The sequence below is a fragment of the Alnus glutinosa genome, chromosome 3 (genome assembly GCF_958979055.1).
Source record: "Alnus glutinosa chromosome 3, dhAlnGlut1.1, whole genome shotgun sequence".
Taxonomy (NCBI): Eukaryota; Viridiplantae; Streptophyta; class Magnoliopsida; order Fagales; family Betulaceae; genus Alnus; species Alnus glutinosa.
Window position 1 is genome coordinate 36281633 of NC_084888.1, and position 14116 is coordinate 36295748.

Here is a 14116-nt window from a genome sequence, read left to right on the forward strand (position 1 = left end):
CCACTTGATTGGTTTTGAATTCCAAAGATTGATCTTCTTTTTTTTTCTTTTTTCTTTTTTATATAAAAAAAAAATAAAGATTGATTTGATATATTGATATAAGGTCATACCAATATACCATGAACTGATACCTTATTTTTTTTTCCCCCCCAAAAAAAAAAAAAAATGATTCCACGTCACAGGCCTTTTACGGTTTTACCTCCAAAATCACTTTAGGCCGTGTCCTTGTCTTTGGGCCTTTCCTTTTTTCATTTATGCCCTCTAAAGCCCAAAAAGTAAGAAAGGAAATGGCTTAAAGTAGTTCATGTCCCCGGAAAATCTTCCGTCTCAGGCGTTTTTCTTTGTTTCACTCCCTGCTTTCGCGTTTGAGGAACGCTCAGGAACTGTCATCACCTTTCTTCTCAAAGCTCGGCCCGTGCAAAGACGCGGTTCTTTTGAATGCAGGTGTTTTCTTCTCTCTGCAAAAATCTGCGAAAGGGTTTCTTTCTGATTGCTTATCTAATTCATATAGCTTACTTTGAGGACTGGCGCAAAGGCTCTTTTTTTTTTTTTTTTTTTTTCCACACTATTGATTCATACAATGATACAATTTGTCAATTTATAAGATCACTCCATTCGAGATTCTTGGAGATTGTTTCACACATATAAACACACATAGAGACATTTATGTATATATGTGAAAACAAATGGGAAATTGTGAAAAATTGTGTGTAGGAGTCCCATAATCTCTCTCTTTAGGCTTTGCTTTGGGTTAAGCATATTCCTCCACCTGGGTATTGAAGTCTTCAATCTTTTATTGCATGGGTCCAAAAATGTTGTTGAACTGAACCCAAATTCTTACATTACTTCTAGTCCTTTTTTTATGTTTCAATTCATTGTAACTATAATGAAAAATAAAATTTTATCAGGAGTTCCAGTTGTATCTATGAACCCCACATCGGAGAACATAAATACAGTCGTTTGCTAAGGTAGCCGTTATTTATCCAAGTCTAAATTATTCTAATTGTTTCAATTTTTTTTTTTTTTTGAAATCTTTTCCTCCTAGTCCTCAATATATATTGGAAATTTGGCTGGTTTTGTGGTAGACTATTAACTGGACATGGTAAGAAATTCCCAGGTTTCCAACTTTTAGTTACTCTTTCTATTTGTCAATACTTCAGCAATGGTAGTCTTTTGGGTTCTTAGCTGTTGAAATCTGATAGTTCTTGCAAAGAATGGTACAATTCTTGTTTATAAGTTCTTATTAGTTTCAAAATTATTTTCACATTCTTTTAATTTTCGCTAATGATTAAATACGTTGTGGATGTGGTTTGAATTCGCCCGGGGGGGGGGGGGGGGGACATAATGATATCTCAGATTGTGGATCACAGTGATAGTGAATTGGTTAGGGTTTTTGAGTATAACTGATATTTTAGTTCTATCATGCATGTGGAGTCTACCAGAAGAATTGCAATTGAAGAAAGTATGTCTCACTTACCAACTGGAAAAGCCACATGGACGCCTGCCTTCCACAAAATATTTCTTGATCTATGTATTGAACAAACGTTAAAAGGGAATAAGCCTGGGACGCATTTTACTAAGGAGGGTTGGAGGAATATCGTCGAATCATTTTATGAAAAGACTGGTTCTAGTTATGATAAGAAACAAATGAAGAATCACTGGTCATTAACCAAGGAACAATGGAAAGTGTGGGTTAAGCTAATTGGTGATAGTAGTATGAAATGGGATCCAGAAACCAAGCTATTGGGTGCTAGCAGGGAAGACTGGGCTAACTATATAAAGGTAGGATAACTCACTTCACAGTATGTAATGGTATATTAGTACATACTTCTGAATGTTCTTGACGTATTCCAGATTTGTGATAACATGATGATTTTGTCATAGGCAAACCCAGAAGCTGCACAATTTCGATTCAAGGAACTCCAGTTTACTGACAAATTGGAAATTGTTTTTGATGGAACAATAAATGCTGGAGACATGAAAGCTTCGACTAGGCGTAAGAGGAAGAATGGTAGTTTGACCTCCTCCCTTTTGCGCAGTAAAGAGCAAAGAATAATGTCACCGGATACGAAGACTGAGCATCTATGTGATGATGAAACGAGAAGTGCTCTTATGGTTCAGTCTACTCAGGGCGCAACAATTGCAAGTGAACAAAGTATGTCTAGCTCATCCCCTCGAAAGGCAAAAGCCATTTGGATGCCTGACTCCCACAAAATATTCATTGATCTATGTCTAGAACAGACATTAAAGGGGAATAAACCTGGAACACATTTTACTAAGCAGGGTTGGAGGAGCATTGTTGAATCATTTCAGAAAAAGACTGGTCTGGATTATGAGAGATTACAACTAAAGAATCATTGGGATATTACTAAGGAACACTGGAAAGTCTGGTCTAAGCTAATTGGCACTACTAGTATGAAGTGGGATCCAAACACCAATAATTTTGGTGCAAGTGAAGAAGATTGGGCAAATTATTTACAGGTTTGCTTAATGAATGAACAATTGCTGTTTCTATTTAATTTAAAAACTTAGGGAGGATCTGCATGAATTTTGGATTGATTGTTACAGGCAAACCCAGAAGCTGCGCAATTCCGCTTTAGGGAACTTGAGCTTGCTGACAAACTGGAGACCATCTTTGATGCAATGACAATTACTGGAGAGTCCGAACCTGCTAGTCAGCGTAGGAAGTATAACGATGCTTTGACAACATATTGGTTACATAACAAAGAATCAGTTGTACTGAAGCCAGATGAGAAACCTGAGCCTCTCTGTGATGCTGTTGAATCAAGAGATGCTGTAATGATTCAGAGAAGTGCTCAAAGAGTTCCATCTACACAAGGCAAACTCAGTTACAGTATTGGGGAGTGCATCGACTGTCTTGATGGGATGGAGGAAGTAGAACAAGGAAGTGACCTCTACTTGTTTGCCTTGGACATATTCCTGAAGAAGGAATACAGGGAAGTTTTTCTTCAACTTAAGAAACCTAGTGTAAGGATTGCATGGTTGCAGCGCTTACAATCACTTGGTCCACCTTTGTAAGACGGTGCTTGTCATGTATCTATTTCTCTTTTACTTTGGTACGGATAATAGGTAGTTTTTGGATATGACCAACAATTATAAAGTGGTTGTTCTGTACAGTCTAGTGGTTGGAAATTTGTATTTTATGTGCTTATACATTGAATTATTTAGTAGTCTTTCTATACCAGTATTTAATTTTTTATCTACATAGTCTGAAAGCTAGCACTATCTGTACTTTTCACTTCGAGATATGATTTTCTGTCAACTTTTCACATAACTAAAAAAAACAACTATCCTATGTAGCAGGGAATCGTAGGCTATGATTCTCTACCATATAAGACAGTTGTGTTTTTAATTGTGTGAGAAGTTGGCAGAGAATCATATATATTTCAATTCATAATAGCTGCATGGTATACAAATTCCTAAGACTTCTTGGACAAAAGAGTACGATAATTTCTCTGTTCAAGCCGAAAATGGAAGATCGAATGCCTAGTCAATGAGGGATTACTAGTGGGATTGATGTCCATTTGTCTCGATGAGTACTAGTCTTTAATTGTACGTTGTTTTATATTTGAAGTCTTTTGAGTCTTCAAGAGTAGGAGTCTTTGAGTTTAAGGTGTCTTTTGAGTTGTTTTGCAACACGAGTCGAGACATGTTACATACAAATTTTTTGTACATTTTTTTTTTTTTAAAATTAACCATTGGATATGTAAGACTTACATGTGAGTTTTTGTAAGTCATACAAATTCAATGATTGATTTAGAAAAAATATGTACAATAGATGTTCAAATGATGTACATATATCATTTATCTTGTAGTTATTTCAGTGATGTTTTAGTTTGGTTTGGGTCTACTGTTGGAGAGCTTACCCATTTTTCATTTATAGGATCATCCACTTATTCCTTTTGGATCAGAAGCGGGAATGATCCTCCCTTGTAATCATTTTCCTTATTTAATTAAAAAAATAAATAAAGTTTATGAAAAAGAATTATTTTTAAATCCAATTCAAGTTTCCTTTAAAAACCTACCCTAAATAACCTTATTACAGACTTGATATTTAGGATTACAATAAAAGCTATATGAGATTTAGGGTCCATTTGGATTTGCGATTTTAAAAAGTACGATTTAAAATAACGATTTTAAAATGTACGATTTTAAAAAGTGATTTTTAGAAATGCAGTTAAGCACTTGGTAAAATCGCTGTTTATTCTTTAAAATTGCAAATTAACCTTTAAAATTTTACGTTCTTAAAAAAACACCATCTTGCCAGCGATTTAAAAAATTAGATTTTCTGCGTTTTTAAATCGCAATTTTTAAAAACGTAGTTCCCAAACGAATTATGTTTTGTGATTTGGCTTAAAAATGCATAAGCAAATCACGTGTCTTAAAAATAAATATTAATTTAATAGACTGAGTTGAAAAAATTTCTTTCAAACACACTTTGAACGAATCTTTATCCCTTCGGAATGCCAATGCCCTCTTCCTCTTCCCCTCCGTTCTTTCATGCACAAACCCCTCCCCAACTAGATAGCCCTGCCATTAATTCTCATTCTCACATACTGATAATTGTTGCAAGCAGCAGCAGCAGCAATATTTTGGTTCAATTCTTCATTAATTTTTAAGCGAATTCACATAAGACATAAGCTTAATGAACAGCAATAATCATCAATCTAAGCCAAGGCCTCTGATGTGGCTGAACTGAGTTTACAATCTAAGGCTCTCAAAGAATTAATACAAAGAACAAAAATCCAACAGTTCCACGTTTGAACATGATCTACTCTGGAACAGATTTCCCAATTTGACGGTCCAAATTGTAATATACAGCATTCGGAAGCTTAAAAATACGCTTTCCTAAATATGGGCCTGTCAAAGCATCCATGCGGCTGCTTATCACACCTGCTATAATGAAGCCATCTTTCTGCATTCCAGCCCTTCGTCTGGAAAAGTATTCACAGCTATCCACATGCACTTCATCATCCGATCTGCATCAGCGCTGACTAGTTAAACCGACAAGCATTGGTGGCATCAAAGATGAGACACAGTTTCAAGCTACCATACACTCAACTAAGCAAAAATAAAAAGATAGTCATCTAAGCAGACTTCAAAGATATTTTATTGGCATGCTTCATTTGGAGATTTACTTTTAGCTACTACTAAGTCATGGGCTCAGATTTTCTCTTGTATCATAGATAATTTGATATCATTGAAAAATTCAACCAATAGTTTCTAGAAATGTTTCATATGAGAGAAAAATATGCAAAAATGCTCGCTGGAAGTGGGTAATCTCAAAAGCTTTCTCCATTACAACAGTCCTGATGAAATGGATTTCCCACCTGGAAAATTTCTATTACCTACATATTGAAACGTTCAAAGCCCTTCCCCCTTCCCCCTCTCTTTTGCAACATCAACTCCTCAAAATTATTCATAATGTACCAGAGCACTGTGTGGAAATAAATAGCCTTGCATGTAGTCTATGGCATCAATTTGCATATGGAAGACAACAACTGCAATTACCAGATTATAATAAAAACTAAAGACAGAGAAGCCTTGAACGTTTTCTGCTAAAAAGACGACAATTAGCAATTTCACCTACAGGTTTTAAAAGAAAGGAACATAATAGCAATACCTCATAATCAATGAAGTCCAACCACTATATCCTGCAGAAATAAGGTGCCCTACAGTGGCATTCTGTTGTCTCCAAGACTTTCTTGATAACAAAATTAAAGGCCACCCACTAGCTTGAAGTTTCATGTATAATCTAAAGATAAGCAGGTGCTTCAAATGCTTAGCCTCTTCAATACAACCACTACAATCGAACTGACCAAATCTGTACCAAACAGAATCATTTTTGTCTCAAGTTAGATCGAGATTGGAAAGACATTATATATGAATTTGCTAAAATAGGGGTTAATCAAGATCGGACATAACAAAATTTCTGAATTTACACAATGGAGTAACATTTCTATGTTAAGAGACCCATAGATGCACAATAACCATATCTTCCTGCCTTATGCCGGAGGGCTGATTTGCAGATTTTAATTTTAAGATATAAACAGGGGTTGCAAAAGGAGCTAGTAGCACATGTAAATTTAAAACAAGGTAAGTTGCTTTACTATTTCCATTTTCCAGAGTATATGTTCCCCCTTAAAAACATTAGCAATAGCACAAAGAACCATTGCAATCAAGGGGAAAAGACAAAGAGGGGCACTTATAAGAAATATATATATATATAAAAGAAAAGAAAAAAGAGGGTATTAAATGAGAATAAGTGAGGGAAAATAAGCAAAGAAAGGGCAGAACTTCGGTTTCAAATGTTCAGTAATTGCAATAGACAAAAGATGTGCATTTTCTTTAGGAGACTTACGACTGACTTGAATGGGCACTTTAAGACAACCAACTTGACCGTACATGAGGACAATAACATGTTAAAGAATTCTGAGTGGAGTCAAAGATCTAACATGTGAACACCAATCAAAACCTGACATGAAATGGAGAAAATACACAAAACAGAAGATGTGATTTTTTTTTTTTAAAAAAAAAAATTACCTGTGCATTAATAGATTGGTATGGTGAGGATTTGAGGAAAGAATGTCATCTATGTCAATTAATACAACATCCAGACCATTCTTTAGCGGCATAATGCTACTGAAATAGTTCTCAACTACCTGCATAGTAGCATTTAAATCTCTCGCATATTGACCTACTCTAATATACTGAATAGCAAAAGCCCTGCAAATTGAAGGGAATTCATCTGCTTCCAAGCCGTTGAGCTCTGCATACAGAGCAAACATCTTGCAATCATTGTAATCATCACTTGCTTTCTGAATTTCAACAACTCCTGAACTCTTACTTTGGCAAGATTGCAACATTACTGTTAATGCAATCAGCAAAGTGATTAATAAAACCCCAACAGTTACAAGTCCAGCAATGAAGATCGTTGCAGCAAAAGATGTCATGTAGAACCCTGACTCCATCACATAACGGCTTCCCATCTCTGTGCCTAAGGAAAATGAATGGGATTAGAAGTTTATCAAAAGTAAGCCCAAAATATTATTAAAAACATAATCTAGCCTCAATTATAACATGTCAAATAGTCTAACAATTGCAGGACACTTTTGAATCAGCACAAGAAGTTCGTTATCCAACTTTACATTGATGGTTCACCAGTTTCATACAAATTTCAACTTTGCAAACAAATTTAAAGAGAGCTTAAGGTCTTAGGTCTATGGTGAGAACACTCTGAAAACAGAACATTTGACAATAACAATAACAATAACCCAACTCCAATAGAATAGACAAAGATATCTATGGATGGGAAATTGAGAAAGTTTATAGGTGCTCCAAATGAGTCGATAGCTATTCATATACTTTCCTTTCCTAATGACCACCAAATGGCGTAAACTAATTCTTCTACCAAGAAAGAAAAGTAGGAAATGACAAGCAAGTGAAGGTATCTATCACATACCAGAATTTTCTCTATTGGAGAGACTCCGCGCGGAGTACTCCCGCTCCATTTGATGGGCATATGCTGACATGGTCTCTAACTTAATCCACAATCCTTTGCACAATTAGTATGCACACAAAATTCTCTAGATCCCTTCCTGTAATCACAAAAATAAAACTCAGTCAAGCACCAGCCTCATTTGAGCCATACAACCATAATAACGGAGGAATAAGTACTCCTATAACTAAAACATTTACATCTGAATGAAGAGATAGAGATAACTTACGAGCAGCTTCATTTGCCATGCTAAGAGCTATTATTACCACATCTCAATTTCTTTGGCTATCACACTTATACCAGAAATAAAAAGAATTTTTTTCCATCTCAAAATAGATGACATGGTTTCAAATGACACAATTATTAAAATAAATTAAAAAATATAATGATCATCCTAAAAACAAAAACAAAAAAAAATCTAAAAAAATTATACTTTCTCAGATCTCTACCTTATTCAATATATGCCCAGCAGTCTAAATTCCCCAACCAAAGAAAATACGTCGAAATTTTCAATTTTTAACCATCTAATGAGCCATCACAATGCAAATAACATAAAATCATGAACTGGGTCCCTAAGACGCTGAGCTGATCATGTCGTCGCATTGATCAAAAGGAAACAAAACACTGTTCTTTTCTTTTCCAGCAAAGTTTGTCACTAAGTAAAACAAACACTAATAGTAGAAGCTAACCAATCAATCAAATCTAAAGCGACAGAGTACCAGAGAGAGACATTGATGAAGAGGTGATTTCGGGAAGGAGGCAGAGGATAAGAAGAAGTAAGCACTAGAAAAACCCAGGACAGATATTTCACCATTATTGTCTCTCCCTCTGTCGGTCTCTCTCAGGAACGAAGCTTCCTTTTCGTTTTCACTATTAATTGAGAGGCGCCTGAAGTGCAAATTCTTTTCAATCTGGTCGATGATGCGGACATGAACGGTCCAGATTAAAACTATTGCATAATTTGCATCCTATGAAATATACAGGATCACGATCCCGATCCTATCACGAATCTTCACGATGACTCTAGTGGGGACTCCTAAACGAAAATAACGTATATGGTTATCCGAGATTCCGGGATCCGGCTTGGGTGCTGTTGTTTAAACTACAGCACCGTGCTGTAAAATAAATGGGTGGCTGAGATTTAATCAAGCCCTTCTTTAAAAGCAAACGTTGAAGTCTAACTCTCTCTTAGCTTTTAACAAAAAAAAAAAAAAAAAAAAAAAAAACTCTTCAGCTTTCACTCTCTTGGGCTATAAAGCACAATGGGCGCATTGCGCACCACTCCCCTCTGAACAAAAAGATCACACCCCTGTTTGGTTGCCAGGAAAATGAAGGAAAGTGAAAGTAATTAAGTAAGATATATTCATTGGATATTTTTTTTACCAACCCTCTCTCTCTCTCGTCTCCCTCTAAAAAAAAAAAGAAACAGATACAACTCCATTTCTTGGTTCAGTTCCTTGTGTGGTTGCCAGGAAAACGGAGGAAAGTGAAAGTAATTAAGACAGATACACTCATTGGATTTTTTTTCACCAACTCTCTCTCTCTCTCTCTCTCCAAAAAAAAAAAAAAAAAGACAGACACACTCAGTTTTGAGTCTTACGTTTTATGTTGTTTTGGTTTGGACAAATGAAAAGCTTGATGGAAGGTTTAAGCTGAATTGAGTGAGTGTGTTGTTTTTTTTGTTTACTGGGGTCTAAAGTAATGAAATAAGAGTCCTCTTTCTCTCTGTTTGGTATCTGAGAATTGAAAGGAAATGGAGAGAAACGAAAGTTTCTAACTTTTTATGTTCTGCATTCTTTCTTTCTTTTTTTTAATCCAGAAAAGAAACGGAGAGTTAAATTGCTTCACAAAAAAACAAAAAAAAGGCTCGATTAAATCTCAACCATCCATTTGTTTTACAGCACGGTGCTCCGATATTGTCAAATTTCCCGATCCTATTGCCTTTTCTTTTCTTTTTTCATTCTTTTTCTTTGATAGTTTTTTAGGTGTATAATTAAAACTTATATTCAGAAATTGACGAAAAATTGATGGAATTTTTTTTTTTTTTTTTTAAAAAAGAAGCTAAATTCCATGGAGTTGATTATAAAAATTAAGAATCTAAAAAAATGATTTGATATTGTCTTAAAACTTAGATAGTAATTTGTCATTTTTCCTAAATAGAAAAGGCAAAAGCATGTGCTATCCAGATGACCGTATATTGCTTATAATTAACTGCTCGAATTGCACCTAGTTTAGATAGTGAGAGAGTTGCGACCTACCTTAAACAAATTGTTTTTTACAAACCTTCTCAATAAGATTGTCCGAATTATAAACAATTTAAATGGTCAATTATATAGGATCCTCAATCTGTACTATCCTAAAACTCTAGATACCAAGGGTTTTTAAGTTTGCTAAAACTTTAATGGCACTTGGTAATATAAAGAAATGATTGTTGTACAACTCTTGTACAATTCCAACAATTTTTTTTCAACAAATTTATTGGTTAGTTTGAAAAAAAAATTGTTGGAATTGTACAGAAGTTGTAAACGTATCGTATCTCGGTAATATAAGATAAATTTAATGATTCCTTTTGCTTTTGAACAATTGACCCATCCACAAATTTTGTGAAGTAGTTCATGTTATTTTTTCAAATTGTAGTCATTCCCGGACTAAAATTCGAAGACTTTACCACATCTTCGCAAGAAATTCCAAGCTGGGCGAGAGCATAAGCGAGCTTGGTGCACAATTCACGCGTTTCTCTCCCGATGTACTGCAAATCACTGTACACAACAGAGACTTTGTCATCGTAGACCACCGTCGGGCACCTCATCCCACCCTCCAATGATTTCAAGAACTTGTCGGTTGCTGGTGATACATTATGAACTTTTCTGACCAATTTCTTAAATTCTATATGTATTTCTGCGCTGTTTTATTTTGTGATGGGTTTGTTATTGGGAAGCCCACATCTTTTTCGGTTTTAGGATCATTTTCTCTTTCTTATTTTCGGTTAGGGTAAAAATGATTCTCCCTTCTAACCCAATTTCTTATTCAATTAGAGAAATGACAAAAATTTCCTACAAACCGGTTTGTAAGAAATTTTGTATAATCCACATATAAAAGTGACATGTGTTCTTTAAATGAGTAATGCTACATATCATCCATTTGTCATCCTTTTATCCTCCCAAAATTGATGTGACTCTTGAAATCACCATTTTAATTTATGATAGATCATTATTGGATTTTGATCCAATAGTGATTTTAAGAGCCACATCAATTTTGGGAAGATAAAAGGAGGACGAAATGATGATATGTAGCATTACTGTCTTTAAATATGTGAGAAGCACATGTTTTTCTCACATCCCAAATGACACATATCAATTTTATGAGTAATGCTACACATCATCCTCTTGTCCACCTTTCATCATCCCAAAATTGATATGGCTCTTAAAAACACCATTGGATCAAAATTCAATAATGATCTATCATAAATTCAATGGTGATTTTAAGAGCTACATCAAATTTGGGAGGACAAGGGGATGATGTGTAGCATTACTCTAATTTTATATGTGGATTGTATGAAATTTCCTATAAATCAATTTGTAGAAAATTTACATCCATTAGAAAAAGAAAAAGGAAAAAAATCTTACCTTGTAACCTATTTTCTTATTCAATTAGAAAAATAAAGAGGAAAAGAATAATATGCATAAGATATTAGAGGAGCTATATCGGCAATTGTGAGTAATTACATAATAAAGCGAAACCGAATTATTGACAAATTGTAATTTTAATATATTTTGGTATATATCAAAGTCGAAAAGAATGTCAAACAACTTACCGGCCATTTGAACAAAAAATCATAATTAGGATCAGCTTGTACTTTTGATACCTTTAAGGATGAGTTTAGCCACTAAAAAATAAAGAATTTTTGAGAGAAATTCAAAAAGAAAAAAGAAAACTAAGTTTGGTATGAACACAAGACTATATTTGAACCAAGTCGAGTTGAGTATCGAATCTTCAAGTTTGGCTCATTTAATTTTATTCGAACACGAGTCGAGCTTGTACTTATCACCAAATTAGATATTTTGTTCAAGTTTAGCTAATTTAATTTTATTTCGAACACGAGTCGAGTTCGATCTTATCACGAACTGCTTAATTAACTTATTCATTTCTTATATAAAGTAAATATTATAATTGTTTACATTTTTCGTAAATCCATGCTAATCATTAATTAATTAAGTATTGTTAAAATTTAATTATTTGAATTTATTAAATAAATTAACTTGAATCATAAATATATAATATAACTCTCAAGTTTATAAATATGTATGTAAATTCATTATACACATACACAAATTACATGCATGCATGCACACACATATAACCACACATACTCAGAACACACTCACGTAGGCACAAATCTATAAAATTAAATTCACAACAATAATTCAAGTTATATCTATCATATTATGAAGATAATTCATTTTTACTTAAGATGTTTTTATTACAAAAATTAAAATAATATGATTTTTTTTTTTTTTTTTTTTATAAAAAGGAAGTTATACGAGTTTATACAAACTATATGAGTCGAAACGAGTTTATACGAGTATGTCTCGTTTAATATTCGAACATATTATTGTATTTATCAACGACTCATTTATTATTCGAACTGAGACCGAACCGAATTTAACCGAACCGAATTGAATTCACAAGCGGCTGAGAGCTCATCTTACACCCATGTAGGAACATGATTCTTTTCTTGATATATAATTCGAAGTTTCATTCCTTGGCAAGAGCATCTTTAAATGGGCAAAGCATCCAGCTTTGCATAAGAATATATATATATTCACTCGCTGAATGACCTCCGCACACAAAAAAGGAATAAAATGCATATAAAATATGGTAATTAAAGACCAAAACCAGTAGTTGGTAGGACGAGGAAATCATGGACAATTTCAGACCCACGCTTAGGAATTGGCATTTTGAAAGGGACACGGCCGGTGCCCGTACTGATCAACCAAACATGTTCGCCCGCTCCCGTTCCGTCCAAGTCGCCGCTACTCCCGTAAGTTAAATATTCTCTCTCTACATTTTGTTAATCTCTTTCCCTAAGAAGAGAAGAAGATGAGATCGATCAGAATATACAGTCAGTTTCTTTTGTGTACGTGAACAGGATTTCAGGGCAGGCGCGCTGATTCCATGGCGACCGTCTGAGGAGAGATCGAGAACAGGGCCCTCTGGCTTGGCCGGCCGGTAATCAATTGCTTCTGACCCACCCGAATTGAGAATTCCATTTTTGAAAAAGTTTTCTTGATAATTAACTTGTTGAAAAAGTTTCTATCTTCAAACCCCAAATAAGATAGAACGTTAGATGACGTGGAGATCTTTTTGAGTATTTTTCTTGATTAGAATTCAATAACCCAAGAAGTTTTGCAGCTTTTCTGGACAAGCTCTATCGGAAGCGTATCCCGGGGCCAGACAAATGAGCCAGGTTTCCCCTCCAACTCCAGGATTCACAGGCCAAGGACGGAATCTGGAGCAGAACTCCGGATTGACACGTAATGATCATGATAAGGGGTCGTCGAAGAAGTTTAGGAAAGAAATATACAATCCTTCCCCGAAGAGGATATCGAGGAGGCTTAGCTTGTATTACAGGGACAATAGGAAGAATATTTTGAATGGAACGGAGAAAGATAGGGGGGAAGATGATGATGATAAAAGGTGTCCCATTTGCTGGGAGGATTTTGAGGCGAGAGAGGAGGTGATGCTAACCCCATGCAATCACATGTTCCATGAGAACTGCATCATGCCTTGGGTTAAGACCCAGGCTCACTGCCCCGTCTGTCGCTTTGCATTTGCCGACGAAATGCTCCAAATCAGAGAAACTACTACTACTGCTACAACATCAAACCTCCTCGTAAACAATAATAACCATGTTGCATACGTGGCACCCACTCATAGTATTGCAGTAGAAGACTTTTTTGCGATATTAAGGGCAATGGACGAAGCTCTTCAATGGGGCTAATTTACATTTATTTTTATATTCAGTGATTTCCTCTTTGCTTTTATATAATAATTCCTTTTGAGCCAGGGAATATGTTTTGTGTTTGATCTGCAAAACTTTCACAACAATCAGGCCTCTTTTGTCCCTAATTAGTAGTTATAGAGCATGCTCAATTATACCCAATTTAGATGGTCAATTATACAGGATCCTTAAATCTCTACTATCCTAAAACTCCACATACCAAGGGTTTTGTAAGGAAGCTAGCTAAAACTTTAATGGCACTTTTAAACGAATTTGGTTTTTTGCTATTTTTTATTTTTTTCACCACCACCATTAAATTACTTAGCCGGTCCTCTCTCCATTTAAAATAAAACGAAGACGAATCATTTCAAAATTTAGTATCAAATTTTACAACATTTAACGATATATATATATATATATATATATATATATATATGGTGACACGCTATTTAAAAATTTTAAATGAAGTGACAATATAAACAACATATACATCGTTAAATGCTGTGAGATTTAATGTGACCATTTCAACTTGAAGTGGTGAGGATGTTATTCCTGGCTGGCTCAGTTGGGCATGAGACTTTTTTTTGGGGAGGGGG

At 34.8% G+C, this 14116-nt stretch overlaps 3 protein-coding genes across 13 annotated transcripts; 2 read left to right on the forward strand and 1 right to left on the reverse strand.

Annotated features, from left to right (window-relative positions):
- Positions 1 to 291: 291 nt before the first annotated feature.
- Positions 292 to 3135, forward strand: LOC133862752 (L10-interacting MYB domain-containing protein). 6 transcript variants are annotated; one of them, XM_062298610.1, is made up of 5 exons: positions 292 to 444; positions 909 to 968; positions 1443 to 1782; positions 1885 to 2481; positions 2569 to 3135. In XM_062298610.1, the coding sequence occupies exons 1-5, from the start codon at positions 305 to 307 to the stop codon at positions 3037 to 3039; spliced, it is 1608 nt and encodes a 535-aa protein (XP_062154594.1). In that variant the 5' UTR covers positions 292 to 304; the 3' UTR covers positions 3040 to 3135. The 6 variants fall into 6 exon arrangements, with proteins under 6 accessions (XP_062154594.1, XP_062154595.1, XP_062154596.1 ...); XM_062298613.1 differs by having other exon boundaries at positions 340 to 440; XM_062298615.1 differs by having other exon boundaries at positions 385 to 444; positions 1435 to 1782.
- Positions 3136 to 4601: 1466 nt separating this feature from the next.
- LOC133862754 (uncharacterized protein At2g39920) lies at positions 4602 to 8566 on the reverse strand. Of its 6 annotated transcripts, XM_062298621.1 has the most exons (6): positions 8239 to 8561; positions 7484 to 7619; positions 6869 to 7018; positions 6565 to 6790; positions 5645 to 5845; positions 4602 to 5000 (listed from the first exon to the last, which is right to left on the reverse strand). In XM_062298621.1, exons 2-6 carry the CDS (start codon positions 7551 to 7553, stop codon positions 4793 to 4795), a joined length of 855 nt encoding a protein of 284 aa, XP_062154605.1. In that variant the 5' UTR covers positions 7554 to 7619; positions 8239 to 8561; the 3' UTR covers positions 4602 to 4792. The 6 variants fall into 6 exon arrangements, with proteins under 6 accessions (XP_062154605.1, XP_062154603.1, XP_062154602.1 ...); XM_062298619.1 differs by having other exon boundaries at positions 6565 to 7018; positions 8331 to 8560; XM_062298618.1 differs by having other exon boundaries at positions 6565 to 7018; positions 8250 to 8560.
- A 3832-nt stretch (positions 8567 to 12398) lies between these two features.
- LOC133862756 (uncharacterized) lies at positions 12399 to 13585 on the forward strand. The gene is made up of 3 exons (XM_062298625.1): positions 12399 to 12560; positions 12669 to 12748; positions 12932 to 13585. Exons 1-3 carry the CDS (start codon positions 12441 to 12443, stop codon positions 13518 to 13520), a joined length of 789 nt encoding a protein of 262 aa, XP_062154609.1. The 5' UTR covers positions 12399 to 12440; the 3' UTR covers positions 13521 to 13585.
- Positions 13586 to 14116: the final 531 nt, after the last annotated feature.

Excerpts from the sequence above, each read along its gene's own strand:
- LOC133862752 (XM_062298610.1), top strand. The coding sequence starts at position 305 with ATGTCCCCGGAAAATCTTCCGTCTCAGGCGTTTTTCTTTGTTTCACTC. Across the intron at positions 445-908 it reads CGCGGTTCTTTTGAATGCAG|GAGTTCCAGTTGTATCTATG; the intron begins GTGTTTTCTTCT and ends AAATTTTATCAG. Across the intron at positions 1,783-1,884 it reads ACTGGGCTAACTATATAAAG|GCAAACCCAGAAGCTGCACA; the intron begins GTAGGATAACTC and ends ATTTTGTCATAG.
- LOC133862754 (XM_062298619.1), bottom strand. The coding sequence starts at position 7,553 with ATGTCAGCATATGCCCATCAAATGGAGCGGGAGTACTCCGCGCGGAGT. Across the intron at positions 7,019-7,483 it reads CTCCAATAGAGAAAATTCTG|GCACAGAGATGGGAAGCCGT; the intron begins GTATGTGATAGA and ends CATTTTCCTTAG. Across the intron at positions 5,001-5,644 it reads TGGACTTCATTGATTATGAG|ATCGGATGATGAAGTGCATG; the intron begins GTATTGCTATTA and ends GCGCTGATGCAG.
- LOC133862756 (XM_062298625.1), top strand. The coding sequence starts at position 12,441 with ATGGACAATTTCAGACCCACGCTTAGGAATTGGCATTTTGAAAGGGAC. Across the intron at positions 12,561-12,668 it reads TCCAAGTCGCCGCTACTCCC|GATTTCAGGGCAGGCGCGCT; the intron begins GTAAGTTAAATA and ends GTACGTGAACAG. Across the intron at positions 12,749-12,931 it reads CCCTCTGGCTTGGCCGGCCG|CTTTTCTGGACAAGCTCTAT; the intron begins GTAATCAATTGC and ends GAAGTTTTGCAG.